The sequence below is a fragment of the Ambystoma mexicanum genome, chromosome 6q (assembly GCF_040938575.1).
Source record: "Ambystoma mexicanum isolate Mex_15411 chromosome 6q, UKY_AmexF1_1, whole genome shotgun sequence".
Lineage (NCBI taxonomy): Eukaryota > Metazoa > Chordata > Amphibia > Caudata > Ambystomatidae > Ambystoma > Ambystoma mexicanum.
The window spans coordinates 1,588,032,060-1,588,058,215 of NC_090937.1; the positions used below are offsets into that span (position 1 = coordinate 1,588,032,060).

Consider the following 26,156-nt stretch of genomic DNA (forward strand, 5'->3'; position numbering starts at 1 on the left):
ACACTGGGCTTCTTGCGCTTTTCATACGAAAGAATACTTACTGAACCATATCCACTAATTCAGAGAGCTTGGATGTTTGGATTAAAGTGCTGCAACATCTGTGATTACATATTTGCCTTTTTGCTAAGATCAAGTGTAGTGTCTGTTCTAGATAAACACATTCTACAACTAGTTTTAATCCAGTTTCCAAGCAGAGGTCTTCGACCTTGACTTTTGAAGTCCCAGAGTCTAAGGTTTACTCTTTGTCCATGTTGTAGGTGTGGATGTCAGACGACTCCGTAATGAGTCATGTGTTGGTGGCACATGGCAAGCAAAGTATAGTTAGAGACCAGATGAGCATATGTGGAGAGTATGATATGAACAAGACTCGTGAGCACTTGTGAAGCCTACAGAGTAAGGCGTCAACTGAGCTTAAAGACACCTATTATCAAGAGTTGTACCATTGCACGGGCAATCCAAAAAGGTAGCAAAGGAAGCCAAGTGGCAGGGAGTACATAGTGCCCACAGGGCGCTACATGATAGGCTAATGGGTAAGTCCAAAGTAGATGTGCACTTTGATGTTCGCGTGGCAAAATGTGGCATCAAACATGGATTGGATTGGTCACGGATGCTTGTATGGAACAGAGGGCTGGCGTATGGCCACACAAGTAACAGTGACATGATAGCAGGGCAGACCAAGATCAGAGCCCAGGCAAACACCAAGTACCCGGAAAGGTTCCCTGGTGCTGAGAAGAATGCAAACCAGAGCTCTTAGTGCTGGAACCAAATGATCCCATACTTGTACAGGAACAGTGTGACAGAAACCACGTGGAAATAACCTGTGGGTGTTCCTTCCTGTGACAAGCATGTGTGAGGCACATGGAGTGTAGCAGAGGCAACTGGGCACAATCAAAGATTGTCACTGTCACTCGGTTTGAGTTTAGGAGCATTCTGCTTCTGATATGCCTTGAGAACGTTTCCTCTCCCAAATGAGGAGGGCCTCTCTGGGTTTGGAAGGCACAGAAATGTGTGCATGCCCAGGACGCAACGTGTTCAGCTAACAGTGATGCTTCTTGCGTCAGCATCTTCAACACCCAAAGTTTATCTTTTTGATGAATTCTATGCATTTGTAATTTTAACATCTGTTGCGTATAGCCAAAGTCAATTGAGACATTTAGCATAAGGGTAATGTACCAATGAAATCACTTTGCTGTATTTTAAATTCTTCAAATCCTAACATAATAAGTGAATCATTCTTCTTGCATTTGATTTTGTGTGCATTGTAATACTTTGTAATGGCTCTACCTATCAAAACTAAAGCACCAACATTGGAGTGTCAGGAAGCATTATTCAGCTACTCAAGGGCACATATTAGCAGTTAATTATAAGGAAATGGTTTTGAAGGCAGTCAGAGCTATATATTTAGTTACTTTTTTGGGTCCTTTTTGGAAACAAATTTTGTTTTGCTGTCATGAGGTACATATCCCTTTCTGGCATATTCGCTGGATGTATTAGTTTTCGCATTCTGCATTCTGATCAAGAAATTGGGCAGTTGCACTTTACAACTCTCCAAATCCAGGCTTTTTAATGTATATAGAAGATATCTTATTTGGAGTTAGGGCTCTGCTCCCTGCATTCTCTGATTAGATGCTAATTTTGCATTTCGTATTTTCTGGCTGTTGTGGTTATTGTATTATATTGATCTACTAAATAGTATTAAATATAAGTACCATGCACTTCAGCTCGTATTTGAGGTGCTTTAGATCACCTGTATTTGCTTGCTGGTGAGTTTTTGAGGTTGTCCCTATTAGATGCGTTGGAGTTAAAGTGTATGTGAGCTCTTTGCAAACTATATGTTTGGATACATATGGGAGTGTTTTTCTTGTTGTACCAATTAGGATGTATGAACTACTCTCAACTTTCTTAATACTATGTATGTATGTGGTTTTAGGAAATTTTGCAAAAATGCCAGATTTTCAGTCTCGAGTATCAAAGTGTATTGTTCGCAATGATTGGTATGGTTTGCACTATGCACTTTATGATGTCACAGCATGGTTTGTTTAATATATGTGAGAATTGCTAGCGATGTCATTGTTTTCTGATAAATATTAAAACTTGTACTATACATTTTATATAATGCAAAACTGTTGTGTATCAAACTGTATGTTTAGTATACAGGACTACACTGTTTTAGCTTTCATTTTCTTATTTGTAGCTATGTAATTTAGGTGCTACTACAGAACACAGAGATTGGTGTCAGTCCAACCGGTCACGGTACTTGGTGTGTCTAGTCTTTTAACCATCAAGAAAAGACTTCATGTGTATTTAAGTGACACTGTTTTTTTAGCACCAGGATGGTGTGAAACGCATTGCTTAAGCGCCCTCCCACTGTTTGGGCATTGTCCCATTAATAAATGTCATTTTCATATCCAAATTGACAGCTGGATAATTTGTGGCTTGTTTGTGCTCCAAGCACTTTTAGTGCTTTGTGTGTCTAGAGTTAAATATAGAAAATAGAGCAGCGACTGCCACACTATATTTAAGGTGTGTAGTGAGTTCCGGTTCCATGTCATTTCCACGAAGTAAATTACTTTGTGGTAATTTACTTTGTGAAAATTACTTCAAAATTCCCTTCACTATAAACCTTACCCCAGACCCCTGCCCCCCCCTCTTTTATCCCTTAACCCACCAAAAAATATATTTCGTAGTAAACGGTCGATGTAATTTCCACGAAGTAAATGACCACATAGTAATTTACTTTGTGGAAACAACACGAGACCATGCGTTCGAGAGGAAACGCTAGTAACGTTTGACTTGTATGACGAATTTGACTGAAATGTTGCCAACACAATTGTACTCGCAGCCCCGCATCCCCACCCTGGACATTTTGGGACAGATTCATTAAAAATAAAAAGGTTATTAAGAAAACAAAAAACAAACACTTTGGTCCGACTCCCCATTCATTTTCCCATAGAGAAGAAAGGTACATTTTTGCTCGACTGCATATCCAAAGCTGCTGGAGAGAATAGGACCAGGTCCGAAACAACTTGGGCAAAAAGAGTTGACTTGCGATCCTGTTGTGGTTTGGGGCTATTGGGCTCAGTACTTTTTTTAAAATATTGGACGGAGAAGGAGTGCACCGATTAGTCTAGCTATATCTCCCATGGTGCATTGCAGGATGAGGCTTTTCAGAAATGGGAAAGATGCCATCTTTGTTTTTCCTATGCAAGAGATAGCCACGGCTATACCCAAGGGTACATGAAAACTAAAAGCACAAAAATGTCATTTGGAGGTGGAAAAACAGTGAAAAAGCATTAGGCTATAGGTTGGTGGTGGCTGAGGGGGGGGGGGGGGGAGAAATTTGGGAGGAGGTGGGCTAGGGACTGAATTTTCAGCACAAACATTTTCCAGTAGCAGCGGGTATTCGGTCTGATACCCTCAGCTACCCACAAAGATGAGTACAGTAAATGAAAACACGTCCCACAGTACCACCAGTGTTTGAGGGGGTATGGGAGAGGGCTTGAGAGGCAATTGAAGTTGGTGGGAGTTAGGGGACCTTGCATGAGCAGAGGGGCACTTTGTGAGTGAGTGGGGGGGCCAACGGGAACATATTTTGTTTTTTGCCGTTTTTTCCGATAATCACGGCTATATGTAGTATATTTCTATTATAGCAGCGGTAATGGGGAAAAAGTTATACCAAAAAATATATTTGTACAGGTACAGTGATGTAGGGGGTGAAAAATCTGTGGCTTGGTAACGGCTGAAAGCCTGGTAGTTCTGTAAAATGTACACTGGCCATGGCCAAAGGCCATGGCTAGTGGCCCTTACATATTTAAAATAAACGGAGGGCACGGCCGAGGGTCATGGCCACTGGCGGTAAAAAATATACATTGGGCAAAGCCAAAGGCCATAGCCAATGTCAGTGGTGCCAAAAAAAAAAACTATGGTTAACAAAACCCTTCAATTCAAGGATTTTTTTTAAAAGTGCAGTTAAGGTGACTAAACGTAACATATCAAAACCCTTGAAATTCAGTGCATTGGGAAACTCAGGGACAGACTAACGCAGTGCGAGGCTGTTGCAAAGCCCAAGAGCACATATATATTATAAGAGAAGGAATTTACAATTCCATACAAAATGGCAGTATGGGGGATATGACATAGTGGAGATCAACACGAACGTGCTGATTTAAGCCGCGCCTGAGTTTCCCAATGCGCCGATTTTCCAAGGTATTCTACTACAGGCTAAGAGATTGTTGCAGCACAAAGCACCCTATGTGCGTTGTTGCTGGGGAGTCCCTTGGGTGTCCCTTTTTATTTGTATTATTTCCCCATGAGAACTGCTGTTCTAAAGGATAGTAGGATACTTTTTATTTAAATCTTACTTACCTTTTCTTTTGTGGGATTAGCACACACCAATTTATGTGGGATGCTGAGGGGTTACACAGTAACTCCTTTCCCACTGCTCCTGTAACTTTTAGGTTATAGTAACAGACACACTTAAATGGCTGGTGGCAGTGGATACATTTTTCTACTATTTGCGTGCATCTTACTCACAGGCTGCTTTCACAGCTGCAATACAGCACCCTTGGGTGACCATTTCCCCAAAATGGCTCGTTTTATTTTATTGCCACATTTCATTTGTGTTTTTCTTCTACCATTCCAGGTGGGGGTGGTTCCTCTTTGAGCTTTGCCTTTGGCGGGATTCCTTTGTGAAGACCGTCAAGTCTCCAGTGTGTCTGCTGAGGCAGGAAGTGAAGGAGGAGCCCGAAACTTTGCATGCCTTTGTCTGAGTATGCCTGGCTGGAAACAGTTTGACCCCCCAGGTGATTGGCAGACCCATAGGACTGAAAGAATGGGTTCCTGCATAAAAGGCGAGCTTTATGGGACAGAAGGCTAAGTCGACCACTGGAACTGAAGCTCTGAAGAAAAAGAAAGCCAAGAGACGACTGCAGCACCTCCTGCACCCGCAGAAGCACTGCTGCTGTCTTGACCCTGTTTTTGAATCAACAGGGAAGCTCCGCCAAGGATTGGGCTGGTGGACATAACCAGCCTCAAACCCACCTTCAATTTGAGCCATCCTCCGACATCCTGTGACCTTCCTCGGCCAAAATCTGTGGTGCCTCTACCAATTTGAAGTACATCGTCTTGCCGCAAATCTCATCTCACTGGAACTATGGTGGCATTTGTGTGGACCTCCAGAAGCAAGAATTCCCTGCTAAAGGCCCCCTCACCAGAGTGCTGGATCAGGTAAGCCACGACCAAGGAAGAGGAGACCGGGTCTGCATCCATGCATCGTTCCAGCGTCCAGCTCCATCATCCTCATCACTCTCCAGGTACTGTGGGTTTCTTGGTAAACTTACCTTGAGCCATTTGTGTCGCTCCTTTGTTCTTGGAGTGCTGTTTCTGCCGTTTGGGTGTTCACCGAAATTCTGTTGCCCAGGCCTAACAGCATGTGCAACTACAGGGAAGCTTCTCCCAAGTCCCTGTACTCTTTTTAAGTTTAACTGACTTGGTACTGACATGTACAGAAGCGATTTCCATCAGAACTGCTGTAAACCCATTTACTTTGGCATTGCTTGTTCCCCAACAGTAAATCTTCTGTTCCTCTTGACTTTGGCATTGCTGGTTTTCCTTCAAAACCTGAACTGAAGAACGCTTTTCTAGTTAGGGAAATACTGCATAAGCCTTACAAAGATTTGGTACAGTGTTACTTGCCTGCTAGTGTTGAACCTTTGCATTCTTGAATTACCTACAACAAAAGTATTGCTGAATTACTTCAAGAAGTGCTTTTACTTACCTATGTGAAGTCATTCATGACTGGTTGCAAGAGTATATTGTGATCGATTGATAGCGCATTTCTTACCTATTTCCTTGTGTATGAATAAAATAAATAACATGTTTTAATAGAACTTGAAGTGTGAAAGTGTTTCTTTGGATGATCTATGTGGGTTGCAATGTCCTTGTACTGATTTACAGCTCACATTCTTCCTCCTAAGAGAAGCCTGGCTGCTCTGCCATTCTACCAACCTTTGTAGTGCAGGCATTGGGGCCCTGAAACCAAGAGAGAAGTCTTATGGAGTCCAACCATAGGTGGTTTTTAGAAAAACTTACTTAAGAGTAGGTGAAATACATTTTCTGCCTTTTGAATTTTCCAGGAGCCTCTGAATAAACTGTTGACCAACCAAGATCCCAAAAGCAGTGAGGAAAAGTAAAGGGGATTCCTCAAAGTATAGTGGATGGCCACGGGTACGTCCAATCCCAATCAACAGTCAAGAATCGTAAAAACGGATATGCTTGGGCGCAAAAAAATGAATACCTTCAGGTACAAATCCAACCAATAGGATGGCAAGCTTCGGTGGCTGTTTGGGACATTTATCAGATTAATGCTTACTCCCCTCACCTAGTGAGACCCCCATCATTTTTTGCTGGACTTCTGGACCATTTTCCTTTTTCTCCTGAAAGAGGGGAGCCATTTTCCTCCTATTCATTCTTTCCTGTTCTAATCATGGGGACCCTGTCATATATGTTTTACTGTATTTTGTGGAGTCTTGCTGTCCTCTATACCTTTTAATGGCATCTTTGTTTCACTTTAGCAGCACACAGCACCCTATGTGAATTGTTGCTTGACGCCCAAAGGGCACTCCTTTTATTTTCCTTAAGAACTACTGTTCTTAAGGAGAGATTGATACTTTTTAGACTTCTTAGCTTTTCCTTTTTGAGAGATCAGCACACACCACCTTATGTGGGGTGCTGAGGGCATACCTAGTATCCCACTTCTCTCTGTTCCTGTAACTTATTAGTTACAGTAACAACCCTATAGTTACGGCTGGTGGCAGTGGACGGGTTCTACCGACTTTTGTGAACTTTTCCCTGCAGGCAGTATTAACAGCTGCAGCTATGCACAGGAGGGTCACTTATGTTCCATGGTGGCTTCTTTCTTTTTAACCATTTCTTGTGTAGTTGTTCTTTCTTGCCCCTTCTTTTGCCATCCTGAGAGTGGGGGCTTGGGGGGCCTTGGTGAGAGTTTTGTCTTCAGCAGAAACCCTTTGTGTAGCCCACCGAGGCTCCTGGGTGTCTGCGAGGACAAGAAGCAATGGGGGGATCCCAAAACTCTGCTATCCTTTGTCTGCTGATGTGCCTGAAAGGAACCAGTTCCCACTGGGTGACTGGCTGTCCCTCCACAAAGGCCCTTCACCAGAGTGCAGGACCGGAGAATCGAGGCAGATTGACCCGGCGATGACCTTTCACTGTTGGAGCTTGTAAAAAAGGTGCCAAAACCACAGACCGACATGGGAGTACAAAGAATTCCTTGCTGAGGGTCCTTTCACTCGGCTGCTGCTGCGACATGCCGTCCAGAGTCCCTCCTTTTATCACAGCGACCAAGGAACAGGAGACCGGGTCCACCGCTGCTGCATAGGAAATAATCCAGCTACATCTTCTTCAACACTACTCGGGTACTGTGGGGTTCGGAGTAGTACTTACCTTCAGCCAAATTGTCGCTCCTGTGTTAGTGGAGTGCAGTATCCTGTGTTGGGTGTTCACCCATATCACTTGCCCTAGCCTAATGCTTGGGCGCTTATAGTGAGTCCTTTCCAAGGTCCCTGATAACTTAGTAATTGAAATATCCTGTGGAACTTTATCTTTTCTGTTGCTGCTCATCCCTTTTCTCCCCTCCTCAAATGACTCTGAAGAACGCTTGACTAGTTAAAGTATTGGAATCATTGGAAAGTATTACAAAGTAGTAAACCGCTATTAATGGTGCTAAATAACCCTTTTTCCTTACAACAGAACATTGTCTGAGTGACTTTAATAAGTGAATTGAACTATCATTGAACTGTGTTCCTGACTGGTACATTCCATTGCTATTGGTTTACTCACCTGAAAGAAAAGGGGTTGCTGACGTTTTGCATTGTGTTTCGTTTGAATAGTACTTACATACCTGAATATAACTTTGCCTTGTGCATATAAAATAAATGTCCATTTTACTAGAATGACAGGTGTGGGAGAGTTTATTTGGGCTTATGTATTGACTGAGTTCATTGTACTTACCTACAACTTAACTACAGCACATCCTCCTCATAAAATAAGCCTGTCTGCTCTGCCATTCTACCAAACCTTTGGGTAGTACAGACTTATACTAAGAGTTTGGGCCTGTATGCCAAGGGACAGTTTTATAGTCTCACCTGTTGGAAGACTTTAGGAAAACTCCCCCAACCGTAGCTACGCCCAATCGGAGTGCGAGTTAGATTAACACTGTAACGCACAAGAGTGATGACAAATACCAACGTGAACACTATTGACTAATCGGATTGCGTGCTGCGGTTATGTGCCTACACATAGCTGCGTGAACAGGAACAACCTATCAGAGGGCATGGTACGTGAACGTGGCTACGGCCAGGCGCAATGACAAATACTCGCAGGTACAGTATTGACCAATCCGATTGAGTGCTCCCTAAGCGCAGTTACAGATGGCTTTTCTATTGATGGGATTACAAACCGCACCCTCTGATTGGTCGGTGTGCTGTAGGCACCGTTATTCACCACACCAACAAGAAACTCCTTAATTTCTATCATTGCTTTTTGTGGTAGTGAGCAGTTCTTTGTAAACTCCAATGAAATTCCTAATTTTCACTATCCTAGTTTGCCATCCTTTCTTCATACACCTCTCTACCTTGTCCTAACATTTGTTGTGATTGTCTATTCTTTGTTTTCGTTTTTTTTCTTTTTTTAAAGCATTGTCCTTTTTGTCTGGTTATTACATTTTCCTCCCTTGCCACACGTTTTTCACCATCTCTGGCAACAGCGGCAGCAGTGATGATGATGTGATCTGGGTGCCGATATCACCCCCCCCCCTTATCCCCTTGCGGTATTTTCTTGTGAAAGAACACTACACGAAAGAACATTGAGGAAGCGCAATGCAGCTTCTGCAAAAAAGCAGCTTCGACATGGGCCATCGAATGCTCCACCACAAAGCTTGGGCACATCATCCAGCACCTCGTCCGGGTACATTGGAACACAGTGGGTGAGGAATATCATCGGGCCCACGAAGCACAAGGTGAAGGCGCATGAGCCTCACTCTATATACACGGTCAAGCTGCTGCATTGCCACTTGCTTCTATTCCATCGACATCTACAGCTACAGCTACTGGCATGACATCACCTCCAGCACCCGCTGCTGCAACTCCTGGCAATCCACCTGCTGCTATCTTATCAGCAGCCAATTTAAACAGCTATAGAATGCTCTGCACCCTATGCCACAAGTGGATTGTTCCAGGAGGTGCAACTCTGGCGGCGTGGGATATGGCAATCGCACAACACTAAGTAAATTGCCAGCGCTAGTTCTGCTTTTTAAGTGCCAGTTTTTTCCCCCTTGAACAAACATTTAAAAACACAAAAAACTGCAAAATCCCCCAAATTATAAATGTTCATTCTTTTGGCCTCTTGTTATATGCGTTCCCCATAATGTTCTTTCCTCGCAGGTTCCAACCTTTCGTTCAGTCTCCCCCTAAACGTCCCTTTTCAGAGCCAACCTTTCAGGTATAAAACTAGCAATAAAAAACACAGATAAATGGATCAATAACCTTTTTATTTTTTTTTATTACAGCAGCGGGTATGATAAGTACCATGTCTTGTACCCACTGTATACAAAATAAATAAAAAGGGCCCCTTTTTTTCCACTTACATCCAAGACTCTTCTGTCCCCCACCAGAACCCCACACCCAAAAAAGGGCTCCCCTCCTCCTCACGAGGAGCACTACCCTCACTGCCTGATCACAGTATATTTTTCTGCAATGCACTTACAATTTGCCCATTCCCTGGGTTTATAGCAGCAGGTATAAAGTTATGACAGTAGCTGCTGCTTTACATGCTGTAGACACGGGTATGCAAACTTTCAAAACTTGGAATCACTAGTTTAGAGGGGTGGAAAAGATAGAATGGCACCAGGCTACAGGTGAGGAGGGGAAAATTACAGTATGAAATTGTAGCATCTAAAATTCAGTAAATAATATTTCTGAAATGGCAAAGTTCACTGATTAACGCGGCTACCCATGCCCATCATTACAGCCACGACTATAGCACCCCTATCATACCCGCAGCTGTTAAACACATGCTGCATATCAGCGCATACACAAGTCACCAATCACATTGCGCACTGCGGTAACACGCCTATACATGAGACACAGCCATGTGAACAGGAACAACCAATCAGGTGACGTGGTTGTTAACGTGGCTACACCTAGGCGCAATGCCAAATACCCACGCGTAACCCCAACAACCAATGAAACAAGTTATTTCTGTTCGTTATAACCATGGCTATCGGAAAGAATTGTGAAAAAAATGCTTCACTGCCTTCCCATGCACTCACCAAGTGCTGCCCACATCTGTGCCAGCTCCCCTCACTCCCGATGGCCTCCTCACCTCCCCTGCCCTGCCCTCTCCCATTCCCCCGCCATCCCCCCAACACTCGTTGTTTCTGTAATGCAGTTTCAGTTGAAATGTCGGGTAGCCACCATTATACCCAGTGGCGGCTGCTATGGTAGGGCGTAGGGGTGGAGCCCCACCTTGTTTTCAGGGAAATAAAGATGTAATTTTTGCTTTAAAGTCAAAATATACATCATTCCGTTTCTCCGTAGCTCCTCTGCCTCATAAAGTCAAGCACAGCGCCACCATGTGGTGGATGGCGGCGATTGGCAGGGTGTTTGATGCTTGGCAGGGGCGCGTCCCACTGACAGCGAATTGCGTTTTGTTTTGATCTATGAAGTGCTCTAGAGTAGGCGCTAATGACATAGGCTCGTCCATTAAGACGCTAGCAGGGCACGCACGTTAGAGGCCCTTCTACTGAGGCTCCATGACAATGGCTGAGGGACGGGCCTTCTGGGTCATCATGTGGCATTGGAGTTGGCAAGACAGGCAGCGTCGGCAACAAGCAGGTAAGTGTTTAAAACTTTGTATTTTATCTTAATATGTAAGTATCTGAAGGGTTACAGGCGATGTGGTGCGCTGAAAAGTTTAACAAAATTCCTACATCTGGGCATTTGTGAGTGTAAATGAGTGTTATATGGATGAGAATACTGAATAAGTGGAACGGGGCTCGAGGCTGGCAAGCAGAAACATCAGGGCATCAAGGTCGGAGAGTTGCCAGAAGATTTGTGTCGCCCTCCGGCACAAAATATAATTCTACACATTTTGCTTTATTTGCTGCAGTCCACGAAAGGCTCAATCAGAGGCCCCTGCTCAGAGTGCACAGAGTGCAATGAGCGAGAAGTTGAGCAGAGTCATGTGATAACCTTTCTTGGGCAGTGGACGTGCCCCAGGGCTGGCCATGGTTTGCATGTTTCATATCTGGCGTTGGAGACCATGCTATGGCAAAGATGCCTGAAAAGGAGGACATTAAAACAAAAGTACCCAGCTGCCATGACAGTCACACTGTTACTGTTCCAAGTCTTCCACAGTGGTGAGAGTCCTGGGGGAAGCCCGAGGGTAAGTGGCACAGGCAGGCGAGGGGCGTGCCTTATTAATTAAAAAAAGTGAGACGATATATCAGTAACACCTTGGCCTACAAACTACACATAGGCAACAATTGACTACCGACAGAAAATAAATAGCAAGGCAGTGGGTGAATGCTAATTTACAGCACCAATACCAGAGTGGGGGGACCAGACACGCCCCTACCTATTAGAGGGGGTTCAGAAACACAGCTGGGAACGTGTCACGCCATCATTCATAACAACGAGAACGACAGTAAAGAAAAGTAGAAAATATACCTACCTATAGGACAACCGGATTTATAGAACAAGATTTATAAGGCCGAAGTGATATATAACCCACTAACCTCAAATCTCTGCATGCCTAACTCACACGAAAATCCAGACAATCATCCCGCTCAGCAAACCGCAAGCACTACACCACACTGCAACAAACAAAAACATGAACCACACAAAAACATAAACCGCATTTACGGCACACAAGGTCTTGCATCTGTCCGATATTCACACCAAAGCTCAGCGCACGGTGAAAACCGAACTGAAGCTGCCAACAGCACACCACTTCTCTCACTTTCCTATTCCCTCTTCAGCCGACTAACCCAACGCACCTTCTTGTTTGCAGATCCGCCTGAGCACCAATTCCGTTGGTGACGTTGCACGATACAAATACCTTTAACAGTCACACTGAGCGAGTGGCTCTGGAAAAGATTTCTCAAGGAGACAAGTGTATAGAAAATAACTGAAATGTTCAACTGTATTTCAATTTGGCATTTGACCAATATAGTGCACAATGTTAAACGTTAAACAATTCAGATGCCACTTTATTGCAGAGAGCAATCCGAGCTGGTTTGCAGACCAGCAAAAATGAGATCTATGCAGGGCAAGTTCTCCTCAGCCAATATGCAAAAAATGTATACATACATATCAAAGGCATAGCTGACACTGTCCATAATCTGCAACTGTAACTGTTGCATGGACTTTTCTCATAACTGGCCAGACACCAACCGCTGTATGCCAGCAAGAATTTTCTAGCAGACGTGCTACTTGTGCTTTTATAATGTGGCCCTCATGCCTATGGTAGCAGGAAAACACTCCACACAGTGAAATGATTTGCTGCTTAGGTTCCGTGCTGGCTGCCATCACTTAATACGTGACAGGCAGAGGCACGATTTCCTTTGTAAGGCAAAGGAGTTAGAGGGCCTCATTACGAGTATGGAGGTAGCCATGGTGCTATTAGCGCCATGACTACCCCCATACCGCGGTCCAGGTCCGGGATCCCTGAATAGGGACTTACCGGGTCATGCCAACCTTGGAGGACCCAGTATTTCCCCATTCAGAGAACCCATCCCCATTCCCATTCCCATTCCCATTCCCATTCGAGCCCCCATAGAGCTCAATGGGAATGGGGAGGGAGCTAACAACGGGACTGTTGTTGGCTCCCTGGTCCTTTAGCTAAGGGTGGCTGGTTTTACCAAGGGACCTCGCAATGCGGCGGTAAGGGGTTAACGGCACAGGCATCCTTAGCGGCACCGTTAACCCCTTACCGCCGAACTCGTAATGAGGCCCAGAGACTTGAAAGAGTGCAGGTAAGGGAGCCGTTTCATTTTGGAGGCAATTTCGAAGCATTCATGATTTTCATTGTTACACTGCTGGAACGTGGCACCTGTGTAGTTACTGAGGAACAGCTTATCAGGTTTATGAATGGCCTGCAGCTTCTAGTCCTCACAGCATTGGCACTTTATAGTTGTAGCAGTGTTGTGAACTCTCCAAGTTTTCATTCAAGCTGGCTCAGCACTCAGACACAGACCAGCTGTGGAGCCATTGTATTGTCCAGGTGGAGCTTTATTATACATATGTACATAGACCAGTTACTCTTGATGTGTTTACAGTGGTACATAAGACTGGACAGGAACAGGGATAGGTAAATACATTACATACAAAGGAGCAGACCCACCGGCCATCCTATCATACCAGCTCAGGCCCCCAACTGACACTCATGGAACATTCTCTCACAGACCCACACAACATTCTCCTAAACTGTTCATCATTCATGCATCAACATTCTAATAGCAAGCACTCCTTGCCAGTGACAAAACAAGACTTACATTACAACAACCAGCTCCACCGTCCCAGTGTTTGTTTTGAATTGAATGGAACTTAAAATGTTATTATTTATGATGTTCAGAATTCCGTTTCTGCCCTAATGTGAATGGCTGTGCCTTCGACAGCTTCATTAAGGTTCACAATTTGTACCATTCTGATTCTTTGACCAATGAAATCTAAGCCTTTGAGAGGTACAGAAAGACAGAAAAACAGATGCTCAAAGGTGAGAGACAAAGACATGGGCACAAAGGTGAAACCAAATAATGAGGTACAGCGGCAGAAAAATGAGGCAATAATGGACACGTATAAGGGGATAACAGAAGCTGAGAGACAAGGGGCATACAGAAGCTCAAACAAAAGTCAGACAGAGAGAGAGCGAGAGACTTAAGCAAAGAAATGAAGAACAGAGAAAAATGGCTAAAGGTGTGTTTGTGTGAGAGCACAAGATGAAGACAGAGGTGCACTAGGCATGGACATCATATAGTTAGAGTGATGGTATCAGAGGCTGGTAGAGTATTAGCTTGTCTTGAAGAAACCGGACCCAAATATCTTCAAGACAAGCTAATACCCTGTCACCCTCCATGTACTCTAAGATCTAGCTCCGCCGGCCTCCTAGTCATGCCTAAAACAAACTGTCAGGTTAGGCGGATCATCATTCTCAGCCTTGGCCCCCACGATGTGCAACACACTCCCACCCCACATCTGCCAAACTGAAGATCTAATGTCTTTCCGCAAATTACTGAAAACATAGAATAGAATGAGGAAAGTAGACCAAAGCAACGAAATGAAAAAATAAATAAATGAATAACCTTATGAAAACAGTCATTACGGTTTAAATTAACAAAATGGATGAAATGATCGCAACTGGACAAATAAACAAAATGAACAAATTGTATAAAGAGAAGACGATGGAAAGATGAATACGAGAGACTGATGAGAAGACAGACTGATGACCTGGAATGTATGAGGGTATGGCATAAATGGAAAATACAGAGTAGAGCGGATGAGTATGTAGATCGGATGTGTGTGTAGAGCGGATGAGTGTGTAGAGCGCAGATGAATGCATAAGAATCAATGAATGCATAGAGTGGTCGACTGCGTAGAGCGGACGAGTGTATAGAGCAGATGACTGTATGAGCGTGCAGAGCAGATGAGTAAGTGCTAAGGAGTGTGTAAAACTGCAGGAGTGCATAGAACAGATGAACGTGTAGAGCAGATGACTGCTTGGAGCGGACGAATGCATAGAACAGAGGTGCGTATAGAACGGAGGTGCATATAGAACAGATGAGTGCGTAAGAACAAATGAGTGCGTAAGAACGAATGAGTGTATAGAGCGGATGAGTGCGTAAGAGCGAAGAACTATGTAGAGCAGATGAATGCATATAGCAGACGAGTGCGCAGAAAGGATGAGTGCGTCGAGCAGATGGATGCGTGAAGCAGAGGGATACGTGGAGCGGATGGGTGCGTGGAGCGGATGGGTGCGTGGAATCACGCGACATACATGGAATGGTCTGGGATGCATGCAATGTTTGAAAGAGCATGTAAACCATCACATCACATCACTACGCTTACTCTCTTCTTTCCACCACCATTCAACTAGAACACAGATACTATGACACCATTCGGTATATCTGTTCTCATACTAACATCCGCCTCATACTCCCCATCACTCTAACTAAACACTGCTAGTTACACACCCTACAGCCAGGCGTTCAACTCAGGCCTAACGCAGCCAGAATCGGTCTGGATAAAACCTGCCACAACGAACACATACTCCTGATCTCACAACCACCACACCTAACGTTAAGAAGCAGCTATTACACGAATGCCACACCAGCTGCACACATATCCGGTGCTCACACGCACCTTTGACTCGCTCTACTCTCTCTACTGACTTGAACTTCGGTTCCCGAGGGCGTTCAACCTACCAGCGCCTTGAGACTATACCAATGGTACATAAGGCGCTATATAAATGCAAAGTAACATAAAATGAACATGCTTGCTTTACAGTGGTAGTTCTGGCATACATGGTCAGCATAGGCATCATGAACATGTTATAAAAATGCTTCTGTATACTATTGGTGACTAGGCATCTACTGGAATTTGTCATACGTTATCCTTCAGAACGGACTTTACATTGTATGGCATTTTACCCAATTTTCGTAAGTGCTGTAAAATTGCACCATTTCAAACTATTATTTAAAACATTCTTGGGCGTGAAACCACCCCCACGCCAAACCTAGGTTGCTTGGGCTCCCCCGCTTTGTTCAGTCACTCAAACAATTTTGCTGGGAAAATGTACGCCCCTCCACTAAACAATTTCACCAGCCATCATTGGTTATACCCCGGGTTATAGCCGAGGATCTGTGACAAATATTTGAGCTTCAAGTTGCAAACTTCATCCTTAGCCCCCCTGCAACTCCCAGATTTCACAGGTGTCTTCAGCCCTATAATATAGGGAATCATGTATAAATTACTATTTACATATTTTGGCTTAACAGTAGGTCCAGTTTCTTCTTTCAGAACTTTGTACTCATAACCCACACTCATGGCTGTATAAAGAAAAATGGCACACAAAAAATGTAGAAATTGACATTTTATTTTTAGGTAGTATTTTTTCACACAACACAAATTTGAAATGTGCTCCGTTTCTCTTGTTTTTACAGTACTGGGTATCAAGTAAACTTGCAGTATGGTATTTGGGTAATGGAGATCAATTTACCAAACTGAGTACTCCTTTTCTTAATTTACCTTGGGCATGAATTTACCTTTACATGTAACAGAACCAACAATTCTTGATTCCAGACACACCAGCCAGAACTGTTCAACGAACATTATAATTTCAGATGCTGCTGGGGAAAAACAAGATCAACATTTCATAGCAACTTGTCCAAACACACACACAATGACTCGTTGGGAGTGGGCAATTCCCACAAACCTTCCAACAACTGACTCATTACCTTAATATTGTGCAAGCTGTGCTTTGTTGTGGAATTGGTTTTAGTAGAATCCTGTTCCGATTTGGCAAAGAAAGATATTACAGACTGGTTGGTTCCATCTTAAATAGTCAATGGGGTGTTTACAGGAAATGGCAATATGGTGTAATTATACAGGATATCATTTCAGTCCTCCATATCAAGAATGGTTTTGTCAACTTCTTGTTAATACCCACAGAGAACCGTACTCTTACCAGGCTCTTTCTTAGCTTAATGCACACTACAGCAAACTCTTTGTGGCAATAAACAAAAATACAGGATGTCAATTTGATACTCCTGAATTGGGTCACGGTGAGAAAAATAATACGGGCGAATACTTGATGGAGGCTAGTTTCCCCATAATTGCTAGCTTATATACTAAACTGGATCTTCAATAAGAGCAGGGGTTGGGGGTGAATGGAAGAGAAAGTTCAGGTTTTGGGTCCGATTACGGGAGGGCATGACGCAGTACTAAACCCAGTTGTCTTATATAGCCCTTACATTTTCCTTTAGCATTATTTAAAATCCTAGCAGGAAGTTTTAGTGTCGGGCTCAGTACTATGAAGGCTCCCATTGCCATAACACCATCTTCAGTCTCCACTCTTAACCACAATCAAGAAGCATTAACACTTCACTGAAGTTCCATTTACTGCACATCCCTAACTGAAATAGCTACAACTATGCAGCCATCTGCCATTTGTTCAGATGCAATGCTTAAGTTAACTTATCTCGACTGTATGCACCGATGATGGAAAATCACGCACGGCATAGACACAAGTAATAACAGGGACTGAGGCAATGTGCGTGCATTCACTTTACAGCCACAGGTGTGGTATTACAGGGACTGTGCTACAAAGCAGCTGCCTCTATAGACGTCTAGATTACAGCCCTGTACCCCAAAAAAGCACTGAAGGGCCGATTCACAAAGAAGTCACTACATTTCACTCGAACGCACTCATAGTAAATCAGGAGTAAGTCAGAGGTACTCAGACATGAGTCTTTGTGAATCAGTCCCTTGGCTTTAAGCAAAGGATCTCTGAACTCATGGTTTACAGTTTTTCAGAAACGCACTTTTGGAATTTCCTAGAAGGACTGCTGTTGGAGGAATGAAGAGCAAGAAGGTAAAACAAAATCTGTACATGGACTCCAAAACGGCCACGCCAGCTTCAAAACATGCAAAACAGTAGCTGAAAGAGACCAGTCTGTAGGACTATGGCCTTCCACCATTGCACTCCACATGCACGGCCTTCGATATTGCTAATCCTTGCTCAGAGGAAGCCCGTTGTCATTGGCATTGATCAGCCACCCGGATGCCTGCAAATCACAGGGCAGTTACAAAAAAACTAAGTACCTGAAAGAGCAAGTTAGGGTGGTGGCAAATAAGGGTGGGTGCAACAAGACTGTGGAACAATGGTGCCTTTCTTTGTGCTATTGTGCAGGACTACCTCTCTGCAACCAGAAGCTTCAGCTGCCACCACCCACTGCTCAGTATAAGAACGTTTGTGCTGTAAAAAAACCTCTTGCTACTGTCCCCTTAGTATTGCATATTCTCCCAGCAAATCAAATAGTGCAAGACCATCATGGCGCATAGTAGCAGCTGGATCAAATGTTCAGACCAATCGGCCTGGCTGTCCGAGAGCAGCAATCATCCTCATGCAGGAAAGTATTCACATAGACAGCTTCCTCCACCTCACACCGACCGCCAATAATCAATGGCCCAGCCACAGAACCATCGATTTATAAAGGTGTGCACTAGTCTCTTGTCCTCATTTCTCGAACTTCATTAACCCTGTTAAGATTACCAAAAGGTCCATGGAGGTTGTTTTAGCTCAAACGTTGGTATGCTGGTCACATTAACCGGGATGGCGATGACAGCCCAGGGGAGGCCATGCTGCTCCAGCGAGCGCCGGATCATGTACCTGGTTGGAAAAATAAAGATGGAATCAGACTTCGGATCGCACCCACTCATAAACTGTAATCTCTTTGCAGGACACCTCTACATTCCTAATTACAGTTCTATGGATGTACTTTAAATTTGTCAGGCGCGTATGTGACTAGAGAACATGAAAGCAGGTTTACATCTTGAGTAATATGTTTTTTTTGGAGAACATTTTTACATGGATTACTCAAATATAGGAAGCCTTGTAGTGCTGTGCATTTGGCAACACATGTATGCCTATTGCGGGGAATGAAAACCTCATACGAAGCAAGCACATGAAATGGCTTGAGAAATTTAAAGAGTGTATATGGAACAAGTTACTTACCTGTAACTGTTGTTCTCCAGCATTGGTCTGGCATGGATTCACATGCTCATGAATATTCCCCGTCGTCAGGCTGGGAATCCTCGGTAAAGAAAAAACCAGTATCAGTTTCGTTTCTGATCTGTCTTTCGTAGTAATAACCAATCACTGGTCTCTGCGTCATACTGACCACAGCCAATGACTGCCCTCTACCTAAGCACCGCCTCTGGCAGCCATCTTCAGATTTGGAAGCACGTGAAGTGGCAGTATGACCAAGTGAAGAGCCGCAGAGGGGTAGGCGGGAGGGTTCGCATGTGAATCCATGCCAGACCCATGCTGGAGAACAACAGTTACAGGTAAGTAACTTGTTCCTTCTCCAGCATGGGGTCTGGCATGGATTCACATGCTCATGAATAAAGAATACATAGCAGTACACACATGCACAACCACGGGAGGTGGCAAAGGCTCAACATTAAGCATCACATCAACTCAACATTAAGCATCTTACCTCCTCACCAGGCTCACCTCAGGCGAACAGGTTGCGCAGCACTGCTTGGCCGACCCTGGACTCCTCCCTGGAATCCCGGTCGACGCAGTAGAATTTCGTGAAGGTGTGCGTCGACCTCCACGTAGCAGCCCTGCATATGTCCAGCAGGGGCACACCAGATAGGAACGCCGTGGTAGCTGCGATCGCTCTGGTGGAATGGGCTCTCGGACGGCCAGGCAGCGGTCGGTTTGCCAACCGGTGACAGCACATGATACAGCCGGAGAGCCATCTGGAGATGGAAGCCTTCGAGAGAGCCTTCCCCTGATTGACAGGTCCAAAGTTCACAAAGAGTTGTGACGTCTTCCGAAAACCCTTTGTGCGGTCCACGTAGAACTTCAGCGCTCTAGCTACATCCAGCGAGTGCAAAGTCCTCTCAGCCGGCGACGAAGGCGACGGGAAGAACACAGGTAACACCAAGGGTTCGTTGAGATGGAAGTCCGACGGTACCTTGGGCATGAAGGAGGGGTGCGTCCTGAGCACTACCCTCGTGTCGTGGAAAGTCAAGTACGGGGCCTTGCAGGAAAGGGCCTGGATCTCTCCCACTCGTCGTGCGGAGGTGATGGCCACAAGAAAAGCTGTTTTCCACGATAGAAACTTCAACGGGGCCGAGTGCAGAGGCTCGAACGGAGGTCCCATGAGCTTGGTCAGCACCACGTTGAGCTCCCACGCCGGGGCCGGAGCCTTCACCGGCGGGAACGATCTGAACAGTCCCTTCATGAACTCTTTCACCAGACGATGAGACCACAAGGACGTCCGGCCCGTGGTTCTGGTGTATCGGGAGATCGCAGCAAGATGAATCTTGATGGACGCATGTGCCAGACCAGCTTTGGCCAGCGTCAGCAGGTACGGCAGTACTTGGGGAGCCGTAATCCGTAGAGGGTTAATCTTCTGTGCGTGGCACCAGACAGAGAACCTCTTCCATTTGTGTCCGTAGCATTTAAGAGTTGAGGACGCCCTGGCCTTTGCAAGAACCTCTCTGCAATCGGCCGGTATGTCGTATCCTCCAAACTCTAGTGCTGCAGGAGCCAGGCCTGCAAGTTCAGCGACTTCGGGTCGTGGTGGAGGATGGCGCCTCCTTCCCTGGAGAGTAGATCCGCGTCCGCCGGCAGCTTGATCGGCGGGGACGCTGACAAGTCCAGAAGGTCCGGGAACCATATCTGCCTCGGCCACGCAGGTGCGACGAGGATCATCCTGCACCGTGACCTCTTGAGCTGGTTGACGAGCCGGATTAGCAGAGGCAAGGGAGGGAACGCGTAGAGGAACAGGCCCTCCCAGGGGAACGAGAAAGCATCGCCCATGCTCCTCGTCTGGGGAAACCTGCTGGCGAACCTCCGGCACTTGGTGTTCGTCGCCGTCGCGAACAGGTCGATCTGGGGTGTGCCCCACCGTCGGAAGAGGCGATCCACCAGATCCTGCCGTAGTTCCCACTCGTGGCACGAGCGCAGCTCCCTGCTGAGTGAGTCGGCGATGGTGTTTTTTATCCCTGCCAGATGAAACGGCACCAGAAAAATCCCTTGGGCGACGGCCCAATGCCACAGGTCCTGCGCCTCCTTGGACAGCGCTGGGGACCTGGTTCCGCCCTGTTTCCTGATGTAAAACATGGTGGTGGTGTTGTCGGTGAAGATCCTCACCACCTTGCCCTTGAGGGACGGAAGGAAGGACCTGAGGGCCCAAAACACTGCACGGAGCTCCAGGACGTTGATATGTAGGGACTTCTCCGTCGGGAGCCAGAGTCCCCTTGCGTGCAGATTTTCGGTGTGCGCTCCCCACCCTTCCAGGGAGGCATCCGTGGTCACAGTCTCCTGGTGGGCTGGGGTCTGGAAGTCCATGCCCGCCGTCAGATGCGCGCGGGTGCCCCACCACCGTATCGCTCGTCGGAAACTCTCGTCGAGCTTGATCCTTTCCTCGAAGCTGCCCGTCGTCTGGATCCAGCGCGCATCCAGGAATTCTTGCAACGGGCGCATCCGGAGCCTGCACATGGGAATGAGGTAGATGCAGGAAGACATCATCCCGAGGAGGGACTTGATGGACCTCACTTTGGCCGCGTCGGCCACCAACATCCGTTGCACCTTGCCCAAGATGGTCCTGGTCCTCTCCTCCGACGGGGAGGCCAGAAGGGACACTGTGTCGAGCCTCGCTCCCAGAAACAGTGCGACTTGCGCGGGCACCAGGTGGGATTTGGCGTAGTTCACGGAGAATACCAGGTCCGTGAGGAGTTGGACGGTCCTTGCCGTGTGGACCACGGCGAGCTCCCTCGTCTTGGCGCGGATGAGCCAGTCGTCCAGGTAGGGGTAGACGTGGATCCCCTCGCGGCGCAGCTGCGCCGCCACCGGTGCAAGGCACTTGGTGAATACCCTGGGTGCCGACCGTAGTCCGAAGGGAAGGGCTTTGAACTGGTAATGACGCCCTTGGACCACGAATCTGAGGAATTTGCGGTGCCCCTTTAGGATGGGAATGTGGAAGTAGGCATCCTCCAAATCCAATGACGATAGGAAGTCTCCTTCCTCCAGCTGACCCAGGACGTGCTGGAGGGTGACCATCCGGAACTTCTGCGCCTTGATGAACTTGTTCAGACGTCGCAGGTCCAGGATGGGGCGCCATCCTCCCGTCTTCTTCTTCACGAGGAAGTATCTCGAGTAGACTCCGGAGCCCCGAAGCCTCTTTGGGACGAGTTCGATGGCGCCCTTTCTGAGCATCGCCTTTACCTCCAGGAGAAGTTGAGGGACGTGAAGTTCTTTCCTGGCCACGGGGGGGACGCGCGGGCACCTTCTTTGAAACTCGAGCGCGTGGCCCCGGGCCAGGGCGTCCAGCACCCAACGGTCGGTGGAGATGGACTCCCACACGCTGACGAAGCCCGCCAGCCGGCCTCCCACCGGGGTGCTTCGGTGGGGGCTCGACCCCAAGGCCGGTTCAATCCTGCTTGGACGCGGCCTTGCCGCCTTGACCTCCTTGGCGACGACGGCGGGGTCCGCTAGACTTGCCTCGTCCTCTGTAGGCCTCTTGCGACGACGAGCGGGCCGCTTGACGGTAGGAAGCGAAACCGCCGCCGGAACCTTTGGAGGCGCCCTTGCCTCCGCCGCTCCGAAAGGGCGTCCGTCGTTGCAGGACTCCAAGGGCCCGGGCCGTCTCAGTATCCGCCTTGATGGCCTCCAATTTCTTTCCCTCGCCGTCCGGCGGGGAAGTCGATGTGGAGGCCGCACCCCCCCCCCGCTTTCTTCCTGGCTGCCGCGGAGACGACGGAGTCCGGGGTAGGCTGCGCCCGGAGGCATAGGGGGGCCGTGTCCGGGACCCGGTACTTTTTCTCGTACCGGTCTCTTCTAGCTGGCGTCGTGGAAGGGTTCTTGAGGAGGGAAAGGCCCTCATCCCAAATGTCGTCCAACAGAGGCACTGCGAGGACCGTCTTCCTCTTGGCCTCGCGCCGCTGATAAAGGAAGCCTTCCTTTTTCTTCTCCTCAGGGCAGAGTTGGAAAAGCTCGGAAGCCCTGGAGATCATGGAGTGGAAAGATCCGATCTCGTCGGGCGGAGAGGCCCTGGTGGGAGGCGACGACGGAAAATCCTCGTCGTATGCCTCGTCGTCCGTACCCGTCGCTGCCGTGTCAGTCCCCGTATCATCCCCTCGGGTGGACGGGGAGGAGGGCTGGAAGGGGCGCGACGGTTGAAAAGGAGGTGGTGGATGGATCCTTCTTTTCTTGGTAGGGGGAACACCAGAAGGTCCCGGTTCTGGATCCCCCGACGGGAGAGGTTCCTCCGTCGGTAACGGTAGCCTCGTCCTTATCTCGGAGCATAAGGACTGTATGGCCAACAAAATGGCCGCCGAGTTGTCTTGCGGCGCTGGCAGAGGGGAATCCGACGGGCGAGCAGGGGCCCCGTCGGTATCCTCGACGATGTCGTCGTCGTCACCTGCGTCGGGGTCCATTCCGACGGGCTGGCCTTCTTCCACGCCTAGGCCGTGGCTTAAGACCTCGATCAGTTCCTCTTCTGAGGTTGAGGCCGACTCTACGACGACGCCCTGCCCCCCCTTCTTCTTCCCCACGGAGGGTTTCACGGGGGTCCTATCGATGGGCACAAAGGAAGACTCCCTCCGAGGAGGCAGGGAGATTCTGGGCCCTGAGGTCGCCACCACTGGTGCAGCCACCACAGGCTGAGCCAGGGCCGCCGCGACCGTTTCGATAGAGGGCTTGGCCGGATGGATCAAGGCCTTCACCACCTTAGGTGCGCTCACCGCCTTATCCTTGAGGGAGGGGGCACTGCCACGCTCCTCCTCTGCCTTAGAGCTCGACCGGGGCCTCTCCAGGAGCTTCGCCGGGTGCTCGGCCTTCCTCTTACCCGACCCAGAGCGTTGGCTCGTGGTTGATGGTGCCGGGGAGGGTGCGCCCTGCCTGGCGCCCGCAGAGCCCGACCGTTCGGCGCTCCCGGTGCCAGCGGACTCGCGGTGCTTGGCCTTATGTTGGGCCCCCGTCGCCGGGGCGCCCTCAAAGGTCTTAGAAGACCGCTCGGATTTCTTCTTCTTCTCGCCAGACGGGCTCTTACCCTCCAGCCAGTTGGCGAGACGTTGATGGCGGTCCTTCATGGTCCGTTCCGACATGTTGCCGCAAAACGCACAGTCCTTCTCCACGTGCGTCTTGTCCTCATGAAGGCAGTAAAGGCAGAAAGAGTGTTCGTCCTCCTTGAAGACGTTCTGCAGCTGGCATCCAGGGCAGACCCTGAACAGCTTTCCGGGCGTCGAGCTTCCCTTCTCCTGGGCCATCTCCGAGACAGGGCCTGAGAAGCTTCTGGAGTCCTCCGAAGTGTAGCTCGACGAAATCTTCACCCTTGAGGGGCACAGATGAATCCGACACGGGTCCCCGTTGATCGGATGTAGGATCGGTGGAGCTTGAGGCTCTTTTGACCGAAAGAATCGAAGTTTTTTGTAAAAAGCGCGAAAAAATAGCACTAACGCTCGAGAGCAATAGCACGAGGATCCCAACACATGAACGTGCGGTAAAAATCTGAAGATGGCTGCCAGAGGCGGTGCTTAGGTAGAGGGCAGTCATTGGCTGTGGTCAGTATGACGCAGAGACCAGTGATTGGTTATTACTACGAAAGACAGATCAGAAACGAAACTGATACTGGTTTTTTCTTTACCGAGGATTCCCAGCCTGATGACGGGGAATATTCATGAGCATGTGAATCCATGCCAGACCCCATGCTGGAGAAGCAAGTTATTCATAGGTGCACATTAAACTGGTTAATTATAAAACTGCCTACAGCTAGTAAGTGTTCGATTTTATTTTTGCAAACTTTCCCTCCATAGTTTTCTATGGGACCCCATTGATTTTGGTATGTTTTTATCGTGTCCTGATATTTAAAGCCTTCAGCCTCACTTCCCTTGCTTTTTCCTCACTGTTATGAGGATACCGATCAATCCTTCAAATTATCAGTACTGGGAAACTGCTTCCCTTCATAATTTGTGTACTTTCTTACATTGCACACTGCACCTTGCAGTGCAGTGAAGATTCTTTTTGTATCACCCTAGCTTTTTGTTACTTTTATATGTACCTAAAGATAAGCTGGTGGTAAAAGATACATTTTACAGTTTTTGCATTATTTTATGGTGTGCAGATTCACGTTTACCACGTATGGTTACTAAATGTGGTTAGTGCCGTCAAATGGGCATGCAACAAGATTTTAGCGTGTTCTTTGGCCATATTGTAGTTTGCCTTCTTCGTGCCCTCTCAGGTCAGGAAAGTCCTTATAAAAAGGTCACACTTGCCCGGGAAAGCTGCAGCTTTCATGGGCTAGGGCGGTGAGGTGTGGGGTGGGGTGGCAGTCTGTCTGCCCCAGGAAGGGGGTTGAACTGTGTAGTCCCAGTCCACATCCTTGTTGCCAGACAGTCTGGGTGTGGGACAAATGTGAAACCAGTAGTTGTCCCCGATTGGATGACTACTGGCCATTTCAATGGGGCAGATCCTTACCATTAGTGAGCTTGGGCACTCTCCCAGCTCGAGATTTTTTATATGAAGAGGGCTCTTGCAGCCATTTCTTCAGATCTTCATTGAAGCCAAGGTCCCTTGAAGAGCAACTAGTGTCAAAGCCTTCACGGGGATCCAGCCCTTCAGAGCCTTCGGTAGTGTTGCAGCACTGCCCAGTGGACAGACCAGTAATCTCGCTGGCTACCTCGCCAGAAGCGTCGCCGTTCGAGACGGAAACTTCAGTGTTCGCCAGCTTGTGCCACTAGTAGCCTTCTCCCTGAATTTCAGCTTTCCACCATCAAGGGAACCTGTCCTGGAACAGCTGCTGTGACCGCGACTGGAAGGAAACCAGTCGTCACCTATGTGTGGAGACCATTGCTGGAACTCGCCTTCCTCCAACCTGTGAAGTGTCCTGAAGCAGTCTGCAATAGTGGATGCCGCATTTCTTCTCCATAAAAGGTTGCATCTTGCATTTCCAGTCAACCGGAAGAATACTCAAACCAACACCTCTCACTAGAATAAACAGCAGATGGTCGAGCCCTCAGATGATCCACTAAGTAATCTGGGAAAATCAGAGTCAGGGGGGTTAAGTAAATGCAGTGGGCCTGCCCCCCCCCTGGGATAACATTGGGAACAAGTTATTTGTCTACTTCCTCCACTCCACTCCACTCCACTCCACTCCACTCCCTTCACCTTTTGGCCGACGAACCTGGGCCGAGTATCCTGCCCTAGGGTAGTGCTTGAAGAAAGGAAGACACTTACACACCACTAGTAAAATAGTTGTAGAACTTTAAAACTATCACCAACACCAGCCTAATGAATCCCAACTACACAGACACCATTCTGGTGAGAAACATTGTGGTTCCTGTAACATT

At 47.4% G+C, this 26,156-nt stretch overlaps 1 protein-coding gene across 2 annotated transcripts in view; it reads right to left on the reverse strand.

The window, feature by feature from the left end:
* Positions 1–16,149: 16,149 nt before the first annotated feature.
* PRADC1 (protease associated domain containing 1) overlaps positions 16,150–26,156 on the reverse strand; it is a 186,413-nt gene continuing 176,406 nt past the window's right edge. Inside the window, exon 5 of one of the 2 annotated variants that reach the window (XM_069632309.1) lies at positions 16,150–18,462. In XM_069632309.1, the coding sequence (XP_069488410.1) occupies positions 18,342–18,462 (121 nt within the window). In that variant the 3' untranslated portion in view covers positions 16,150–18,341. The remainder of the gene's footprint in view (positions 18,463–26,156) is intronic. The other variant, XR_011282318.1, reaches the window with a different exon arrangement.